The following is a 17581-nucleotide window of genomic DNA, read 5'->3' on the forward strand; positions in this document are numbered from 1 at the left end:
TTTTTTTAATTAAAAATGAATCTACTCTCGTTTATTCTTCCATTTCAATTTTAAAATATAATTATCAAAACCAGTTTGATTGAATGATCCGGTAATCCACGGATTCAAAATCTAACATGTTTTGAATTTGTTTATAAATTATTTGAGTATTTAAATCAATCAAAATTGAAAGTGATTTAATCAATAATTTTTTTTAAAAAAATATATTATTTCATTTAAAAATAATTATCTAAATCAATATAATTTTGTTAAAGAACCAACAATAAATATAGATGATTAATTAATATTAATTTGAAACAAACAACGTACTCAACCTTCCAGAAAAATATTGGAATATTCTAAAAACTAATTGTAGAAAGTAGAAACTAATTGTACAGCGGACCCGATTAATTCTGGTCCAAGTCAAAATATCAAACTAATCCGCAAAATTAATAAATAAATAAATAAAAACTTTTAAAATTCTTAACAAGCAAAAACCGAAAAGTTAACTAATGAAAAAAGATAATCCAGACAAAATACACGTGGCTCAAGAAACCGAGAATCGGAGGATTCAGAGATAGCACACCGCAAGGCATCATCAACTTTATACAAATTTCAACGAAGGATGCCTAAATACTAAATAGACGGCCGCTTTCACCAAACCCAATATCTCTATGATATTCTTTCTGTTAAGAGTCTTCCTAGTCACTTGTTCGGTTTTCAAGTAAATCCCTTTATCTATCTAGTTCGAAAGGGAAAGTAGAAAAGAAAAGGATAGATTCTTTGTTGCCTATCTTGGAGTTAAAAACCTGAACAAGGTACGTACTTATGTTGTTGTATTCAGATTTTTTTATGTGATCTGAATAAGGTTTGGACTTTATGTTGTGTTTGGTTGAATTGGTGATGGGTTTTGTTTTTCTATGGGATTTTTGATTGAATTGAATGTTGTTAGGGGTTTCAAGGAAATGAATTTTTTCTTTTTTTTTTAAACTTAAGTGATGTCCTTTTTGCTGCTTTGCTGATGCATTTGATTTTTTTTTTAGTTGAATTTGGTGATAGATGTTTGTTTAATGATGTTTTCTTTTAAGGGTTAAACTAAGACGTAGCTTCTTGATGTTGGAAATCTGAAGACTTTATGTTGAGTTTGGTTGAATTGGTGATGGGTTTTTTTTTTCTGTGGGGTTTTTAATTGGATTGAATGTTGTTAGGGGGTTTCAAGGAAATGAAATTTTTTTTTTTTTTTAGTAAAGTTATGTCCTTTTTGCTGCTTTGTTGATGCATTTGAATTTTTTTTTAATTGAATTTGGTGATAGATGTTTGTTTAATGATGTTTTCTTTTAAGGGTTAAACTAAGATGTAGCTTCTTGATGTTGGAAATATGAAGTTTTGATTGAAGGATGGGAATTGGGTTAGCAGCGTAATTGCATGAGTGGTTTTTTATGTTGAAATTAGGAGGGTTTAATTTCGATCGCTGCAAGTGGGTTTTGTGGCCTTATTGTAGGATATAGAAAGTTTTGACTTTTCATTAGTGAAAGTTTGAAGTTATTTGTTTTGTTTCTGTATAGTGAATTTGATTAGATTTTGCATATTATGGCTAATTTTGCAGGTGCCCGTTAGAAAGATTTGTGCAAGTACATATCACAAGGCAGTTGTGCTTTCTTTAAGAGATTTCATTTATTTTGATAGCCAAGATGATTTTATATGAGCAGGATCCAGATGTTGTTCGATGGGGTCTCCATGATCTAATTGATGTTTGTACACTTTCAAATTCTGGTTCATGTAATTCTGTTACTTGTTATGGCATGGATACATTTAACGTTGAGTATGTTAGAGAATATTATAATGACCCGATATATGCAAGTAATGTGGAGAATGATGCTGTTATTGCTCGTGCTCTCCAAGAAGAACTTTCAAGGATTGCTTATGTGGAAGCATCTGGGTTAAATAACACTGAACGAGAATCAATTATTACACAGCACTGGCCTGGTCCTCATGAAACATGCCATGGTTCTGGTACTAGGAAATTCCGCACCTGCTATGCAATTCCATGGTTATTTGTGGCCCTCTATTCTTCATGATGTATTTTATTTTATCTGCCATGTGTAGAGCATGAGGATGATCAGAGAGTCACTGTTCACAGTGAAAGCATGATGTATGCTGATGATTGCAGCAAAAATATGGCAGATTATTCTATCAAGAAGGATGAAATATTGATTCCTACTTCATCTTCTAGCAATGGAGAAAATTCCCTCGAGATGGAAGAGCTGACACTTATTTTAAATATAGAAAATGAATCTGCTCTTGATGGTGAAGTGGGCAAGAGGATAACTGAGATGGTTCCTGTTTCTGTAAGTATGACTTCTGCCAAACTATACCACATTGCAATGAAGATTAAGATAATATTCCTTCCAAACTTGAGTGATTGATATCCTTTCAAAAATGAAGAATTGAGTATCCTAAATTTCTCATCTGTTTTTGGCAGCATGTTCCTAAAACTAATGGAGAAATACCATCGGAGGATGAACAGATGTCAGATCATCAAAGACTGCTAGAAAGGTGCTGTATATATATTCCTCTCCTGTGTTTTTAATATATGCAAATTTGTCTCCTGGACCTTCTCATAAGGTGTGAATCCCCAAGTATTTGTCTTTATATTATAATGTACTGCTTCAAACTACAACAGGAGATAGAGAACTGGCTGGAAGTGGATTATTGGGTGCCTTATGGTATACCTTCCATCGGAAAATGTTGTGGATAACTTTATTTTCTAGATAGATACATTCATATTATTATCAATTATTAACATTTTGGGGTTAGAGGTTTCAGTATAGGCATAGTGTGTGGGTGTTAGTATCTTTCATGTTATCATGTTCTCCTACAGTATGGATTTTGAGATCTATGTTTTTGGTGTGTTTCATGTGTCTCCTTCCTTGATGAATGTTGTGGTTTAGCCTCTAAATTATTTTGACTTGAACAATATTGTTAATATCAATGTATTTTCTGTTTTATTAGGTTAAAGGTATATTATCTTGTTGAGAATAAAGTTCAAGGAGATGGTAACTGTCAGGTTGGTACCCACTTTATTTTAAAGATAAATGGTAGTGCAAAAAGCTTGCTTCTAGAATTCTATTACCTAGTGTTATTTGCTCAAGGTATGTCTCACTTGTTTATGTGTTTTTGCAGTTTTGTTCTCTGTCAGATCAACTCTATCGCTCTCCTGAACACCACAAATTGGTGAGAGAACGAGTTATTGATCAGGTTGGTTGGTGTTTTAATAAGTGTGCTTCTATGTACTTGTACTAGAGTCTTCTTGATCCATTCTTATACATGTAAGCATGACTGTAATCATATTCCACGCCATGTTGATTTCATCAGCTCAAGTCTCAGCCGCAAATGTACAGCAGCTATGTTCCTATGGCTTATGACGACTATCTGAAGAAAATGAGCAAGTTTGTTACTTATCTCTGTTTCTTTCTTTCTTTCTTTCTTTCTTTCTTTCTTCTTGTTTTTTTTTAAAGAAAAAATTCCCATAGCTTTCTTTAAATAGATTCATGCTCATGCTCATATGTATGTACTTTTTATGTGGCTAAAATCAGGAGTGGTGAATGGGGTGACCACGTTACATTGCAGGCTGCCGCAGATTCGGTATGGAAAAATAGATGACTTTGTAGATTCCCTCTTCTTTTGTCTGCTTTTCTTTCTGTTGATCTTCACGTTATTTATTAACCTTTTTCTGGAATGTATCAATGGGTTGTGAATTTGATGATAATCACTAATGGATATTGAAAACATGGATTCAAGTAGTTATTTATGCAACTGAATTCACCTAAGCCTGAATCTCCAACTAGTCGAATTGAGTTACATAAATCTTTTTCCTTCACTCTGCTTTTTGTGAGCCCAAATTCTTCATGAGACAACTAGGGATTATTATATCAATTCTCATAACTTTATTAAATGAATTGCTTTTATGCTTATGAGCGATTCTTTCTAGGATAAAAATTGTGTAATTTCTGTTCTTCTCTGACAGTATCTTTTTCTCAATGCATTATATACAACTTGAAATATGCAAGTAATGTAGCTACTAACATGAAATTTCATGCAAGCTTGCTACGTTACTTTATAACTTTTTAATTATTATTTTTTATGATTTCATGTATGCTACATGTTTGCTGTCGGTCATTTTATTTTAGAGGCTTAAAGCTTCTTTAACTACTGTCTATGCATGTTGCCATGCAATTGCAGTATGGTATCAAGATATTTGTGATAACTTCATTCAAGGATACATGTTACATCGAGATCCTTCCAAGAGTTCAAAAGTCCAATCGAGGTAAGATTAAAAAATCTTACATTTTGAACTTGTGTGTTGATTAATACAAATCTAAAAGCTAAGAATGCTCCACCATCTTTCTAATATGTGGAAATTTTACATGTAAGATTTTTTGGTTGTAGAATAAAATTTGTTGATCATGGAATTAGGAAATGTAAAATGGGGAAAAGTTTATTACATTGAACACTCAAATAATCCTAACAAGAAAATTCTTATTCAGCTTCAACCAATTAGTTTCCAAAAAAAAAAAAGAAAAAAGAAAAGAAAGATCCATGAAAACGTTGGATGAGATCTGAAATCCAATTCCCTTGCTACTTGTGTTTTGTGCAGTTATTTTCTTGAGCTTTTGGGCGGAGGTGCACTACAATTCTATTTATCCAGAAGGAGGTAAACAGTTGGATCTTGTTTGTCAAAGCAATGAATATTGTTCTATGATACTTCATAGCAGGGTCCATCTTTTTCTGGCTTCCATCTGATGTTGTCTTGGTCTTCTATAAAAGCAATTTTGAAAAACATGAGCATCTCTTGGCTGGAAAAAAATTAAAAAAAAAGCTGGCCAATGAAAACACCATGGGTGAAGTACTGTTGGGAGTAAACAAATGTCTTTTTGCAAATTTTGCAAGTCTCTTATTATATCATCTGATACGTTGTCATGAGTGTTTGATTTGTTTAACTTGCATGCTGGATGTCTTTTCCTAAATTCTAACGGTTTTAGCTGCTTTACCATTGCTGCTCTCTCGCTAATATAGAGGCACCGCAATATGAGCCTAAGAAAAAGAAGAAGTGGTGGAACCTTGGATGATTTGAAGCTAGAACCTTCAGTGGCAAACCTCATAAGAAGAGTTTTCATTACATGGAGAGGCTATTCTATTCAATTGCCTCGCAATTTGGCGAATCAGAGTAAAGGGGAAATGCGGATGCCATTGCTGCGCCATTTGTAGCTACTACCTTTGTGCATATTATATATTTTAAACCCCCTCCCCAAAAAAAAAAAAAAAAAAAGGGTTCCATCTTCCGTCATTTTTTCATTCCTTTTCCCGCTGTTCTGACTGTACATAGTAGGAAGGGCAATAGAAGGGTTCTCTTTTACCCTTCATGGCAGAAACGGAGACACTATTTCTGGATAAATTGTAGCTGCTGTATATCTTGCATACTGTTTACTTTGTCTTTTCAAGATTTGTGCTCTTCAACTTTTGCTTCTATTCTCACTTTTTTTTTTTTTTGAGAATGCTCAATCCGAACAAATTGGGTAAATCCAGTAGAAAAAAAAAGTGTGGTCAAAATGTTCGTGAAATGGAAAGACAGGAGAAAAGGGAGTTGAATTTCTCCTGTTCTTCTTACGTAGAAATGTGAAAACTAAATTCGCAACTGTTGTTATTGGTGAGCAATATTAATTGTTATTGAAAAAAAGTATTAGCATGAGATTAAAAAAGATCGGATAACAGTCCAATGGAAATAAAAATAAATTAAAAGTTGTTCAACATATTAAAAAATAATAAAGAGATTTAAACTCATTAATAAATTGATATGTTCATGTAGAAAAGTTGATCTTTGAATATTTTTACTATTAAAGCAACAAAAAATTATAATGTTTGTATGAAAAACTTTATTTACTTACCCAATGTGTTGTCTAACTCTAGATTCCAACATAAAAAAATAATTAAATCAATTTCATACATGAGAAATCAGATAATATTTCCCTTCCACGCCCAGATACATGAAAAAGAACACTTGACATTTCCTTCTTGGAGGGGCAATTTTGTTTAATTTTGAATAGATTTCGGACGAAATTGAAAGCCGTGTAATTGGAAAAGAACAAAATTTTGTTTTTCCGTTATTTTATTTTCCAAAAAGACAACCGAAGCTGCAACACCTTGGTGTATCTTAAGTTTTCCTATAAACGACCAGTCATCCCCACCAACTATCTACCTGGAAGCTCTGTAATAGAAGTCACAGGACAGGACACCCCAACCCCAAATCTTCTCCCCCTTCCAATAATCACCCACCAAAACCCCTAAAACCCTAAATATAATGTTCTTCAAAAAACCCACCTCTAAAACCCTAAAAATCTTATTCCACTCTTCTCAAAATCCAATCTTTTCCCTTATAAACCATAAAGCCAAGAACCCACCATATACATACACACAAACCAAGAACTATGTAGATGTGTACATGAAATGGAAAAAAGATCAATACCTTGACACAATAGAGCACATACACAAGTCCATTCAACTTAAACCCATCATTTCTTTGAAAAATGTGATAGCCCAAAACCCCAATGGTTGTATCCCAATCTCTGACGTGTCAAAGAAAGGCTTGCACTTTGATGTGAAAATCAAGGTTGCAAGGTTTTTGAGGCAATACCCATCGATCTTTGAGGAGTTTAGTGGTCCTCAGTATAATTTGCCTTGGTTTAGATTGACCCAAGAAGCTGTTGAGATTGATAGAGAAGAGAGAAGGTTGTATGAGGATTGTAAAGAGGATCTGAGAGAGAGGTTAAAGAAGTTTATTTTGATGAGCAAACAAAAGGTGTTGCCTTTGAAGGTTATTCAAGGGATGTTATGGTATTTAGGTTTGCCCGAGGATTTCTTGGAGTGTTTGGATATGAATCTTGATGGATCTTTTAGGGTGGTGGAGATGGAGGAAGGGTTAAAGGGATTAGCCGTTGAGAGCAACGAAAGGGTTTTGTCTGTTCTGCAAAGAAATGCAATGAAAAAAGGAGTGTATTCCAATGAACCAATGGAGGCAATTGAGTTTCCACTTTTCCCATCCAAGGGTGTGAGGCTGAGGAGGAAGATTGAGGTTTGGTTACGAGAGTTTCAAAAGGTTCCATATGTGTCCCCATATGAGGATTATTCACATTTGGATCCTAATAGTGATATTGCTGAGAAAAGGGTTGTTGGGTTTCTTCATGAGTTGCTCTGTTTGTTCGTTGAGCATTCTGCAGAAAGGAGGAGACTTTTGTGTCTTAAGAAGTATTTTGGGTTACCACAGAAGGTTCATAAAGCATTTGAAAGGCATCCCTACATGTTTTATCTGTCTTTGAGGAATAAAACTTGCACTGCTATTCTTAAGGAGGCTTATTGTGATAAAATGGCCATTGAGAGACATCCCATGTTAAGGATCAGGAATAAGTACATTAACTTGATGAAGGAATCACAGGTGATTCTGAAGAGCAGAAGAGTGAACAATCCTTATGTCGAACGTCCAAAACTGGATTTAGATTTGGATTGTGCTGATGAAGAAGAGTGTGTTGAAATAGGTAGATTGTAAAAGATGAAGTGAATTAGAGCTGAAAGCTGTATTCTTGTCGAATGATTCTGATTCACTTCCTTCAGGTACTTGGTCCATTTAACCTCTTTAATTACTGGATTATTATACCTGCTTTCTCAAGTGAATTTCAGCCACGGATATGTGCAAACTCTCTATCGTTGTGTAAATTTCTTCATGTAATTTTGAGAGTATCACAAATTTTGAATAGACTTCACCAGGAGAATATCGTAACTCTAGTTACAGGACACAGGTGGTTGAGCTTGTTGATGACCAGTACTTGCAGGTAATTTCAAGCCCTTGTCAGGATATTATTGAATTGATGTAAACAAATCAAAATAAAATATTCTCGACAAATTCCAACCAGTAAGAAGGTGAGAAAATCCAATTCCCGTGGAAAAAGATCAGATGGTAATTCACTCAATAGAAGAAGAGAAAATCCAATTCCTGTGCAACAATCTAAAACACGGGCCGGGCCTTCTGAAGCAAAAAGATCAAATATCATATTTTACGTCTGCTAGTAACATTTACATTCCATTCCTTTTGACAGACCGTACAGATTGCGACTGTACTCCAAGAGGAGACTGATCAACTATAAATGGCCTCTCTAACCTAAATTTACCTTTATTCTGTGAGCTGCATATACAATCAGATATTGACAAAAACGAAAACATCTTATTCCGCAAGCATGCAGTTTTCCTGCTTATTTACATCTATTATTCTCTTCGAGGACCAAAGCTATGAGATGACATCTTGCAAAAATCACCTTCCATGTTAGCTGTACAAAATTTGCATGCCCTTTTTGCTTTTTATGGCGTCAAAGAAAAAGTGCCTTCCATGTTTCCAGATTAAATCAAGTTAGGAGGAGACTGCGAATGACAACCGTATGCGCCTTTCTGCATATGAGAGAGAAAGAATCATGTATGTCCGCTGGTTACAAGTAAACCAGGAAAAGACGAGCAACTACAAAGATTCCTCACCTCCAGTTGTGATGAGCTTCTCAACACGCGAAACAATATGTTTACCATAAGTGTATCTCTTCAGGGCACTCAAATGAATCCTAATGCGAGAAAGAATTAACTCTAGACTTCGATCATCGCAGGTCTCAAGAACCTTTTGTACAACATAATTTCCAAACGGATCTTTCATCATAGCCTGCAGTTTTGTATTCCAAACACATTGGTCATCCAGGCAATGATCAGTGAAAGTAAATAAAAACCAAAATTGGAAGCCTTGAGACAAGCATAGGCTGCAGTAATCTTGATATTCATGAGAGAAGAGCATGTTAAGATTGGATGATCATTCAAGTGTTCCATAATCAAGCTTAATTCTGCAGAGTACCGGATATTTAGAATATTTAGCAGGAAAAAAAAAACATACAACAATGGAGGTATATGGCAAGGACTAGAAACAATCAAATTAGTTTTAGAAAACACATCTGAAAACATCTGTAATCTTTTAATCTTTGTGTGTGCATGTGTTTCCAATATGGCCACAGGGAGGGGAGTAAGGGTTGTGAATGCTAATATGACCTGCAAAGGCTCATTTTCATCAGTGGAACCAAGCATCTCGTTCACCAAAAGCTGGCGCTCATCAGGGCCACCAAATGTCAAGCACTTCTCCACAACATTAGAAGCAAATTTCTGCTGACTCATCAAAACAATCTGTCCTGCAAGCTTTCTAATAATAACAGATCGTTGTTGTGGCTTACCATGCTCCAGGACATGCTATAGAAAAACAAAAGTACAAACAAACATCAGGAAACTAGTGATGCAGCACAATAGCGGAACAGTTAAATACAGAACAAGGCCACCCATTTCATGCCAATGATGCAACATAATCCAAAAACAAGATCAAACCCATATCTTTAGTCAACATAGAGAAGTCAATATGGATGCAGAGCGCTCTAACAGATGAAGGTGAATCTGACAAAAATTGAATCTGTGAAGGTGAAGGTGAAGATTTAAAGGATAATAAAAATTATAACTTTCATAACTTGGCACTCAATACTTCCACTTACACATCAATGACTTCATTACCAGTCCAGGAAAGAAAAGCTGTGCCACTCAATTTTCTTAACTCATATCCGTAATATATGATCTGTCATACAGAAATAATTTTCCAGTCTCCTAAAGGTTTTTATATTGTTAGATATTGTTTTAGCTGGAAAATAAGAGTAATAGGATAATATTTGAACCAAGAAGAAAAATAAATCCCTGTAAATTACAGACTAATTCTGCCTTGATTATCTTTCATATTCAATGGATTTTGACAGATAAAAACTAAAATTTTAGGATTAGCATGCAGGGCAAGAATGACTGGACAAACTAATATCCTAGGAACAAAGGATTTCATTCGCCAGTCAATACACGCATAGCTGGAAAATTTTCAATACCTGAATGACATAATTTCCATATTGATCTTGTGCCAAAGCGCATACAGACTGCATAATTTCATCCATAATAACTTGCTGTGTATTCATGTCCTTACAATGCTCCAAGACCCTCTGTTGGTGCCAAATCAAACAATTGACAAGTCAAATATGATAATATATTTCCATCAAGAAAGTGAATAGTGAGTAATTTTTAACCTGGATAACACGGCAACCATAAGGGTGGGTGGAAAGGGCCACAACTTGCCCATAGAAAGCTGAGGTGATGAACTGTATTCGATCTCCTGGAACACACTCTATACACTTCTGAATAACATGATTACCATTCTGATCACGAATACATTTCATGACAGAGCCATCTAGCTCTGCCACCATTTGAGTCTGTCGATCCACGTCAATCACCTCCAAAGCCTGTGGTCAGATTTAGCACATTAAGTAATTTTGATGGCCAGAAAAGGGACATGATCTTGAACTTAAGGTGGTAAGCTGCATTTCACGCCCTGATCAAATAATTCTTCTTCTTTCCTTGTGATGGATGCATGTAAGAGATACTAAATCATAATATTTTAATTATGCATCTAAGGAAATCCCTGGCATTACACCAAGCCACATCACAATGATAAATTAAAATGCCCAGGAACCGGATATTGCTCAGCAAAATATGCATCACCAACAACAATATTCACATAAAAGTATGCTTGCTTCAAGCAGATCCATGTCCAGTAAAAATCTGAAAGACAGATGCTGAGAACAAACATACAAGAGTGTGTGCATCATGGACATGTCACATGTGCACATGTATTTATGACAACAAGGGACTCAGAAAAGTACCTTCTGGATTACTCTGCACCCATACATTTGAAGACTGAGAGGTAAAACATGACCAGTAAGCTGACTGGCTAACTCTGTTCTTTGACTTTCTGTACCTTGATCAAGAAACTGTGCATTCAAGAATAACAATGTAATATTAATAAATCATAAACAGAGCATGGAGTTGTAAAGGAGATAATCAGCAGTTAGAATTTCAAATAAAAAAAAACATGTACCTTTTGTATAACATAATTTCCAAAAACATCAGTCATCAAGGTACGAGCATGAGGAATAATCTCAGGGAATATCTTGTTCGTCTCTTCAACTGAAGCAGTTTCTAGTTTCTGCTGAATAAACCGACTTCCATACTGATCTGTGCTGCATTGCACAAGAGGAAATGTTAAACTCAGACTCCAGATACTGTATGAGAGAAACAAACACCAGAAATAATTCAATATATACCTGAATTCAACAACATGACCAACAATGTCTGAAAGTTCAAAAGAACCAGTCTTGTTGTTCTTAAATTCATCTATTAAGGATGAAGACTGTTTTCTTTCAGCATTGCAGCCAATATCAGACTGCCGTGACCCAGTGGATCCTCCCATCGAACTCCTCATCACAGAAGCTAAGTGCGAAGCTCGCCCACTCTGAAAACCCCCAGATCCAACAGAAGGAAGCATAGATTTCACTGCTGAGTTCTCTGGATATGGCATGCTAAGATTATATGATGAATTCCTATGGTATCCCTGATTCAACCCACCAGATTTGGTTAGAATTGGCAATTCATATTGTTGCTTCTGTTGAACAAGCAATGTCTCAAGATAAGCTTTTTGAATCCTGTCCAAGTCTCCCTCCGGAGTGCCAAAATAATCTCTAACTGGAGGCTCACTTGAACTAGCTACAGCATGTGTTGCATAATCCAACATTCTTTGCAAGGACTGAGTATAGCATGGGTCCAGAACTGGAGAACGAAGATCAGACCCTACTTGATTTCCCAGTCTATTGAAACCATTCCCAATTCCAACACCACCTAAAGCAAAAACAAAATTTCAAGCCAGCAAGAAATGTATCTATCTATCCACGCGTATAATGTACAAATAATTTCCGTGAAAGCTCAAAAGAAACAAAGCTAACCTGTGTCAAAATGATTCTTGATCATTGAATTCAGTTTCAGTGTCGAATAATCATCAGGTACATGGCCAGTGAAATCCATAATTGGAATATTTGCATTTTGATGATAAACATTTGATCTTTCCAAACTTCCAAGGCGCAAGGAATTCATTTGTGAGTGAAGATTGGTAGAAGAAGAAGTTCTTCTGGGAATACTAACTTCCCCATTATAACTTATCTTAGAAGCATTATTGTTTGGTATGATCCTGTTGTTTCTCGGCATATCAGTATGGTTGGTAGAAAATGAGAGATTTTCTACCTTGGATGTTTCTATGAGTTGCTGATGCAGAGCCTGCTCAGCACCATTTGACATGTTAAAAGGAAAATGTGGCTCACTGTCCAGATCCATTTGCAGTTGGCCTCGTGTATGACTCTCTTGATCTGTGAGTCTAGTGTTCAAAAGGTTTAATCCAGACAACGTATTGGCAATTTCCCCAAGCTCGGTAATCCCAGAAGAATGATTATTTTGGACAGTCATGCCAACAGCATTCTTCTTCTCAATAGGACCAACTCTGCTGCCAACAGGATGTAGACTAGAAATAGCAGGCCTCCCAAGCAGCTGCTGTTCAGGTGTTGTACTCCTAGACGATGATGAGCCCACAGCAGAAGCAAAGGAGTGAGAAAAGGTATTGCTGTGGCTTTGAGTTCCTCTGAAGGCAGTGGTAGCTGCTCCAGAATACAAGCCTTCCAGGGATTCCATTCCATCATGTAACCCAACTTGATGAGGATCACATTCACCAGTTGTATCCAGAAGATCAGCAAAAGTAGTATGACTTGCTGAGGAAGATAGGTGACCTGGTATGGAAGTGGGCTGATCAAGTCCTTCCTGAAACATAAAAATGTCATTTAAAAAGCGAAATGAAATGCAACACCTAGCATAAAAAAGAAACAATAGAACACAATACCTAGCATTTGCTGGTGTACATTTCAGGTGAATCAAATTAAATTGGTTGAATAACTATGGGCAATACCAAAACCGTTTTCAAGTATAATGAACATAAAAATGAAGGTTATTTTTATGAAAATTATCCATAAGTTCCCTCACTTGATCAAACAATTGTTGCTTAATTACTGATAATCTTTTAAATCAGTCAAGACTCTCAGATTTAACGTCACTTGTATGTAGTACAGTTTGTTGCTTAATTAATGATAAATTCACTCATAGTCTCATTCTTCAACCTTAAAATTTATCAACTAGTGCAAACATTTTGTCCTCGATAAGCTAAAAGAGACTTTGATAATTGCCATCATTGTAATAAAAAAAAATCCTTCAACATCATTTTATGCACAAATGGCTGAACCAAATATGATATTGCTAATGTTCAGCTACCAATCCTTGTAGTATTATTAAACAGTTCGTAAGTTGATTCTCGTAAAAGCTCTTTATTTTTATATTGCTATATCCAATACCTGTAGAATGTCAGCAAAACTTTTCCTCCTTGCACCAAGCCTGGAGCGCTGCAATCCAAGATCACTGGAACCTCTATCAAGCCACTTGGATGAAGCATTCCCGATGACATTATTTCTACTTGAATTACTTGATTCTGTCAAATCAATGTCAACCTTATGCACTGAAAGTCCTGGCTGTATTGAAAACAGTGATGAACTATCGCTATCTTCTACCACCTTATTCTTCCTCAAGTTGCCAATACCACCAAACATAGATCCTGAAGACTGAAACCTTTGTGCAACACGCCAATCCTCCTTTGACAACAAAGGTGGGGGCAATCTTGGGTTAACGCTGTCATGAGAATAGTAATATGAAAGGTAAGATGGGTGCGAGCGAATCTCCTCTTCAGTCAAAACCACATTGTTACAGTTACCATTACTACTAGTGACACTATTGATGTCACTCAAATTATTGTTCCTAAAAAGGCTTCCCACAGCACTTAATGATCCCTCAACAGTAGGCGGAGCACTGCCACTCCTATATCTATCAAGATCCCTTTCTATGCGTTGATTACGACGCCGTGCTTGTAGAATCAGTTCCAGTTCGCTCTGCAAATTATCCTCTAAATTACCACCGAACCCCCCTTGTAGATAATCATCCACAGTCGGTAGCATCTCTATGTTACTGCTCCCAGTGAACATCTCTCAAAGAAACTGAAAATAAGAAAAATACAATAAACAACAAAATCAAAAATAAATAAATCCAAACCTCCCCACCAATTCTATATGTTTACTTGCTAAGAAAATTTACAAAACTCTTTTTTTTAAAAAAGGGATCAAATTAAAAATTAAAAATCCAAACCATAACACTAATTCTCTGTCGGTCGCTGAGAAAAATTACGAAATTCAATTTAAGAAAAAGGGGTCGAGTAAACTGGCACATTTAGCAAGATTAGGATTTCTGAAATATAAAATTTAAGAAAAATTAAACATAATGAGCACAGGAACATAACCAGACGTGTAAAAAGATAACCAGACGTGAAATAAACTAAAATCAATGCCCATTGTCTATATCGCATAAAAAATATTAATTAATCAAGCAAGAAAATCGAACTTTTATTATTGCATTTACGTATTTAAAATTAATACAGGAAAAGCTCATACATTTTATTCCATTTTTTTAGCGTTGTTTCTCAGCAACCAAACAGTGCTTCAAGAAATTAAAATCAAACAAAAAAAATCTTTAATTGCATCAAGATTCCATACCTTCACGATTAATCCCCACATCAATGAAAGAACTACAGCCTAATAAAATAAATAAATAAATAAATAATACACGCATATAGTTTTATTTTTTAAAAAGAATCTAAAACAGACAAGAATCAAATGCGAAACTTAGGAAAATTGGTTAAGCAGCAAACGATGTCGTGTCTAGAATTGAGGAGAGCTTCTTGATTAATGAGAGGTAATATAAAAAATCGTGGAAAAAAAAAGACGAGAGAGAGAGAGAGAGAGGATTTACAGAGGGAGCGAGAGCATGGACAGAGGAGATTCTTGAGAAACGGTCACTTTTTCTGTTTCCAATTATTTATTTATTCTTTTATAGAGAGTGAAAAAAGAGAGGGAATTGTGAGGACCGTTGATCGACAATGGACGGTGATAGACGGTCGTTACGTGCATGGGCAGCATTCTTGCAGAGGTCGTTTGCAGTCTCTCTCTCTCAATATCTACCCTCTCTAATAAACCTGTTAAATTATCGAATGCATTTTACGATTTTCCCATGAAACCATAAATATTTATATATATTATATTGTGAGTTTGATAATATATATTAAATGTGGTCTTGTAAAAATGTTATATATATATATATATATATATATATATATATATATTGAGATCCACAATAATCTTGGGCCTATAAATATTACCCGGCCCGATGCTGTACGAGGGTCTATGGGCCTTGTCCGAGGGATATAAATCCTAGGCCCATCACCACCTAAACAATTTAACACAAAACAAAGGAGAAAAACAACAATTTGATTTAGCAGTGATGAGGTCACCGGTTTTTTCTTTATTGTGTATTTCTCAAAGTATATTTTCTTTTTGCTGCAGAACAGTATTCCTCATCTATTCTTTTTGCAGCAGATGAGGTTATTAACCAAAGCCGAAATCATAAAAAATTAAAAGGACAGTCTTCTTCTTCTCTATGTAATGTTTTTTTACAGAGGGAAAAAAAAAAGCAGAAATAAAGAGATACCGATCAGGAAAAAAGAATGGCGAGCAATACCATAATTCACAAGGTATCCTCATTTTCAATCATTTCACGAACTTCATTAATGACCAAATATGCTTTGTGACCACCAATCACCTCTGCCTGTTTCTTGCTATCCTTCCATAGCTGTAAAACAAAGAGAAACAGCTTTAGGAAGAGAAGTGCAGAAGGAAAATATTGAATCTCAAAAACACACAATCAAAATGGCAATTACCTGAATGGTTGGCATTTTCTGCACAGATTTCACAGCCCACAGCAAACAAATACATGAAAAATCGAACAATTAACAGTTAATCACAAGTGCTTGGAATGTATATTTTGCTGGAGCAAAAAGAAAACATGGGATTAACCTTCAAAATGCCTGCGTTCTTTGTTTTTTGATATGCCTGTGCATGTTAAAAGTTTTTTGTGACAGGAATAGCCTTGGAGTGGAATTTATGACAAGAAATAGCCAGTACAACTAAATTATTCACCAACTAGTTAAATGTTTCATGAGGTTAGGCAGAACCAAAATATCGAACCATTCCCACCTCTCAAAGTGATCTTAAACTAAATTTTCAACCCTCTTCCAGCCCTAGATCTCCCCCTCCCAAAATGATTTTGTATCTCTTATTTCCTAGATAGAATGACTTATAACTGCTCAGTTACAATCAGGTTTTACTTCTCCTGGCTGTTGGATATAAAGTTACAAAGAAGGAAGAATTACAGAGAGTATATGGAACCATAAGACTTACAGTGACTCCTGCACGAGTAACAAGTTTGTGTGGAACATTATTGACATCGACACGGTAAAACCGCAATCTGTGTAGCATCAGTGAATACAAAAATAAGGAACATTCTCAATAACTATACAATTTTCAACATGCCCAATGGGCAATTCCCCTCTAATTAAGGCATAGACGATCAGAAACAAAAATAGAGCAAACCTTCTATAGTAATCAGCTGCCAACTTTTCCAATTTTGGTTTCAAATATATACATTTTCTGCACCAGCTTGCCATCCTACAAGAGAAAATATGACCATATAAACCAATGGTTGTACAGTAACTTTTCCAATCGTTAAACTCAGAACACACAAATAAACCCACAAAGATTAAAATTTGCGCTCCCGTTTGCCAAGATTTCTCTTTAACCATGTAAACCAGTTTCAGAAACAAAGCAATTGGAACAAAAGCATGACAAACAAAGACATTTTATCGAAACTGCTACGAGAGTAAAAAAATCTGAACTTGCTCCTTTTCTCATATTTTTTTCATTGAAAAAAAATTGGCCCCGATGCAGAAACAGCCCTAACTAAAGCAAAGTCTAACCAATTCAAACAAAACCCAGAGACAAACTAACACCACACACCAAACAATGATAACAGATTCCTCAAGTTGCTGTGCCTCTGCTATCACACGATCAAACTGACTTTCACTGTAAATGGGCTCCAACTCAAACGAAACAGGAGAATCATCCACCTCTTGCAAAGGCCCCTCTTGGCTCCAAGCACGAAAGACTCTATTTTTCCCCGGCAAATTAAATTTTCCGGGAGAAGAAAGTTTCTTGAAAATCGAAATTGCGGGATTTGGACATGAAATAGGACTACTTAATACTGACAAGTCACGTGATGGGTCACGTGGTATTGAGTTTGGAGACAGAATTCTGAGAGATGGTGGGCTGTGTAAGATCTTAGACATGTTTGAAGAAGGAAATATAGCAATTTGCTAAAAGAAACTCTAGATTTCAATATAAAGAGACAGGTTCATGCCCTGAAAGAGGAGGAAGGAAAGGTAGATTTTTTTGACCGTTCGATTGGACTTTCAGCTCAAGGTTGCAGTCTTGGCAAGGTATCAGTTTTCTTATGGAGACCGAAGGAGAGGGTAGTATTGTATTGATGCATGATAACTTATTATTAAAATTAAAAAGAAAAATTAAAACACATCATTTTGTAATTACAGAAACATTGCCCTTTGTATTAGAATTTTGCT

At 35.5% G+C, this 17581-nt stretch overlaps 4 protein-coding genes across 7 annotated transcripts; 2 read left to right on the top strand and 2 right to left on the bottom strand.

The window, feature by feature from the left end:
* Nucleotides 1-501: 501 nt before the first annotated feature.
* On the top strand, nucleotides 502-5508 carry LOC133705679 (OVARIAN TUMOR DOMAIN-containing deubiquitinating enzyme 9). Of its 2 annotated transcripts, XM_062131021.1 has the most exons (11): nucleotides 505-797; nucleotides 1586-1992; nucleotides 2086-2327; nucleotides 2462-2535; nucleotides 2992-3046; nucleotides 3163-3237; nucleotides 3355-3428; nucleotides 3576-3624; nucleotides 4222-4306; nucleotides 4637-4693; nucleotides 5056-5508. In XM_062131021.1, the coding sequence occupies exons 2-11, from the start codon at nucleotides 1671-1673 to the stop codon at nucleotides 5106-5108; spliced, it is 1086 nt and encodes a 361-aa protein (XP_061987005.1). In that variant the 5' UTR covers nucleotides 505-797; nucleotides 1586-1670; the 3' UTR covers nucleotides 5109-5508. The 2 variants fall into 2 exon arrangements, with proteins under 2 accessions (XP_061987004.1, XP_061987005.1); XM_062131020.1 differs by having other exon boundaries at nucleotides 502-797; nucleotides 4637-5508.
* A 676-nt stretch (nucleotides 5509-6184) lies between these two features.
* Nucleotides 6185-7786, top strand: LOC133705238 (protein WHAT'S THIS FACTOR 9, mitochondrial). Its single transcript, XM_062130378.1, has one exon. It carries the CDS (start codon nucleotides 6338-6340, stop codon nucleotides 7577-7579), a length of 1242 nt encoding a protein of 413 aa, XP_061986362.1. The 5' UTR covers nucleotides 6185-6337; the 3' UTR covers nucleotides 7580-7786.
* A 268-nt stretch (nucleotides 7787-8054) lies between these two features.
* Nucleotides 8055-15844, bottom strand: LOC133705237 (pumilio homolog 4-like). 3 transcript variants are annotated; one of them, XM_062130376.1, is made up of 12 exons: nucleotides 15827-15844; nucleotides 15628-15738; nucleotides 13362-14054; nucleotides 11916-12777; nucleotides 11241-11811; nucleotides 11015-11156; nucleotides 10800-10907; nucleotides 10167-10379; nucleotides 9972-10082; nucleotides 9109-9303; nucleotides 8557-8731; nucleotides 8055-8472 (listed from the first exon to the last, which is right to left on the bottom strand). In XM_062130376.1, exons 3-12 carry the CDS (start codon nucleotides 14040-14042, stop codon nucleotides 8435-8437), a joined length of 3096 nt encoding a protein of 1031 aa, XP_061986360.1. In that variant the 5' UTR covers nucleotides 14043-14054; nucleotides 15628-15738; nucleotides 15827-15844; the 3' UTR covers nucleotides 8055-8434. The 3 variants fall into 3 exon arrangements, with proteins under 3 accessions (XP_061986360.1, XP_061986359.1, XP_061986361.1); XM_062130375.1 differs by lacking the exons at nucleotides 15628-15738; nucleotides 15827-15844 and adding an exon at nucleotides 14863-15015; XM_062130377.1 differs by lacking the exons at nucleotides 15628-15738; nucleotides 15827-15844 and adding an exon at nucleotides 14607-14812.
* LOC133705762 (thioredoxin-like 3-2, chloroplastic) lies at nucleotides 15634-17290 on the bottom strand. The gene is made up of 5 exons (XM_062131150.1): nucleotides 16962-17290; nucleotides 16539-16613; nucleotides 16347-16413; nucleotides 15827-15844; nucleotides 15634-15738 (listed from the first exon to the last, which is right to left on the bottom strand). The coding sequence occupies exons 1-5, from the start codon at nucleotides 17288-17290 to the stop codon at nucleotides 15634-15636; spliced, it is 594 nt and encodes a 197-aa protein (XP_061987134.1).
* Between the last annotated feature and the right edge of the window lie 291 nt (nucleotides 17291-17581).

This window comes from Populus nigra, chromosome 10 (genome assembly GCF_951802175.1).
Source record: "Populus nigra chromosome 10, ddPopNigr1.1, whole genome shotgun sequence".
NCBI lineage: Eukaryota > Viridiplantae > Streptophyta > Magnoliopsida > Malpighiales > Salicaceae > Populus > Populus nigra.

Coding starts and splice junctions, on each gene's coding strand:
- LOC133705679 (XM_062131020.1), top strand. CDS start 1,671: ATGATTTTATATGAGCAGGATCCAGATGTTGTTCGATGGGGTCTCCAT. Junction 2,328..2,461: donor CTGAGATGGTTCCTGTTTCT/GTAAGTATGACT, acceptor TGTTTTTGGCAG/CATGTTCCTAAAACTAATGG. Junction 3,429..3,575: donor TATCTGAAGAAAATGAGCAA/GTTTGTTACTTA, acceptor GGCTAAAATCAG/GAGTGGTGAATGGGGTGACC.
- LOC133705238 (XM_062130378.1), top strand. CDS start 6,338: ATGTTCTTCAAAAAACCCACCTCTAAAACCCTAAAAATCTTATTCCAC.
- LOC133705237 (XM_062130376.1), bottom strand. CDS start 14,042: ATGTTCACTGGGAGCAGTAACATAGAGATGCTACCGACTGTGGATGAT. Junction 11,157..11,240: donor GGTCATGTTGTTGAATTCAG/GTATATATTGAA, acceptor TGTGCAATGCAG/CACAGATCAGTATGGAAGTC. Junction 8,732..9,108: donor ATGAAAATGAGCCTTTGCAG/GTCATATTAGCA, acceptor ACAAAACTGCAG/GCTATGATGAAAGATCCGTT.
- LOC133705762 (XM_062131150.1), bottom strand. CDS start 17,290: ATGTCTAAGATCTTACACAGCCCACCATCTCTCAGAATTCTGTCTCCA. Junction 16,614..16,961: donor GAATCTGTTATCATTGTTTG/GTGTGTGGTGTT, acceptor TTTCTCTTGTAG/GATGGCAAGCTGGTGCAGAA. Junction 16,414..16,538: donor GCAGCTGATTACTATAGAAG/GTTTGCTCTATT, acceptor GATGCTACACAG/ATTGCGGTTTTACCGTGTCG.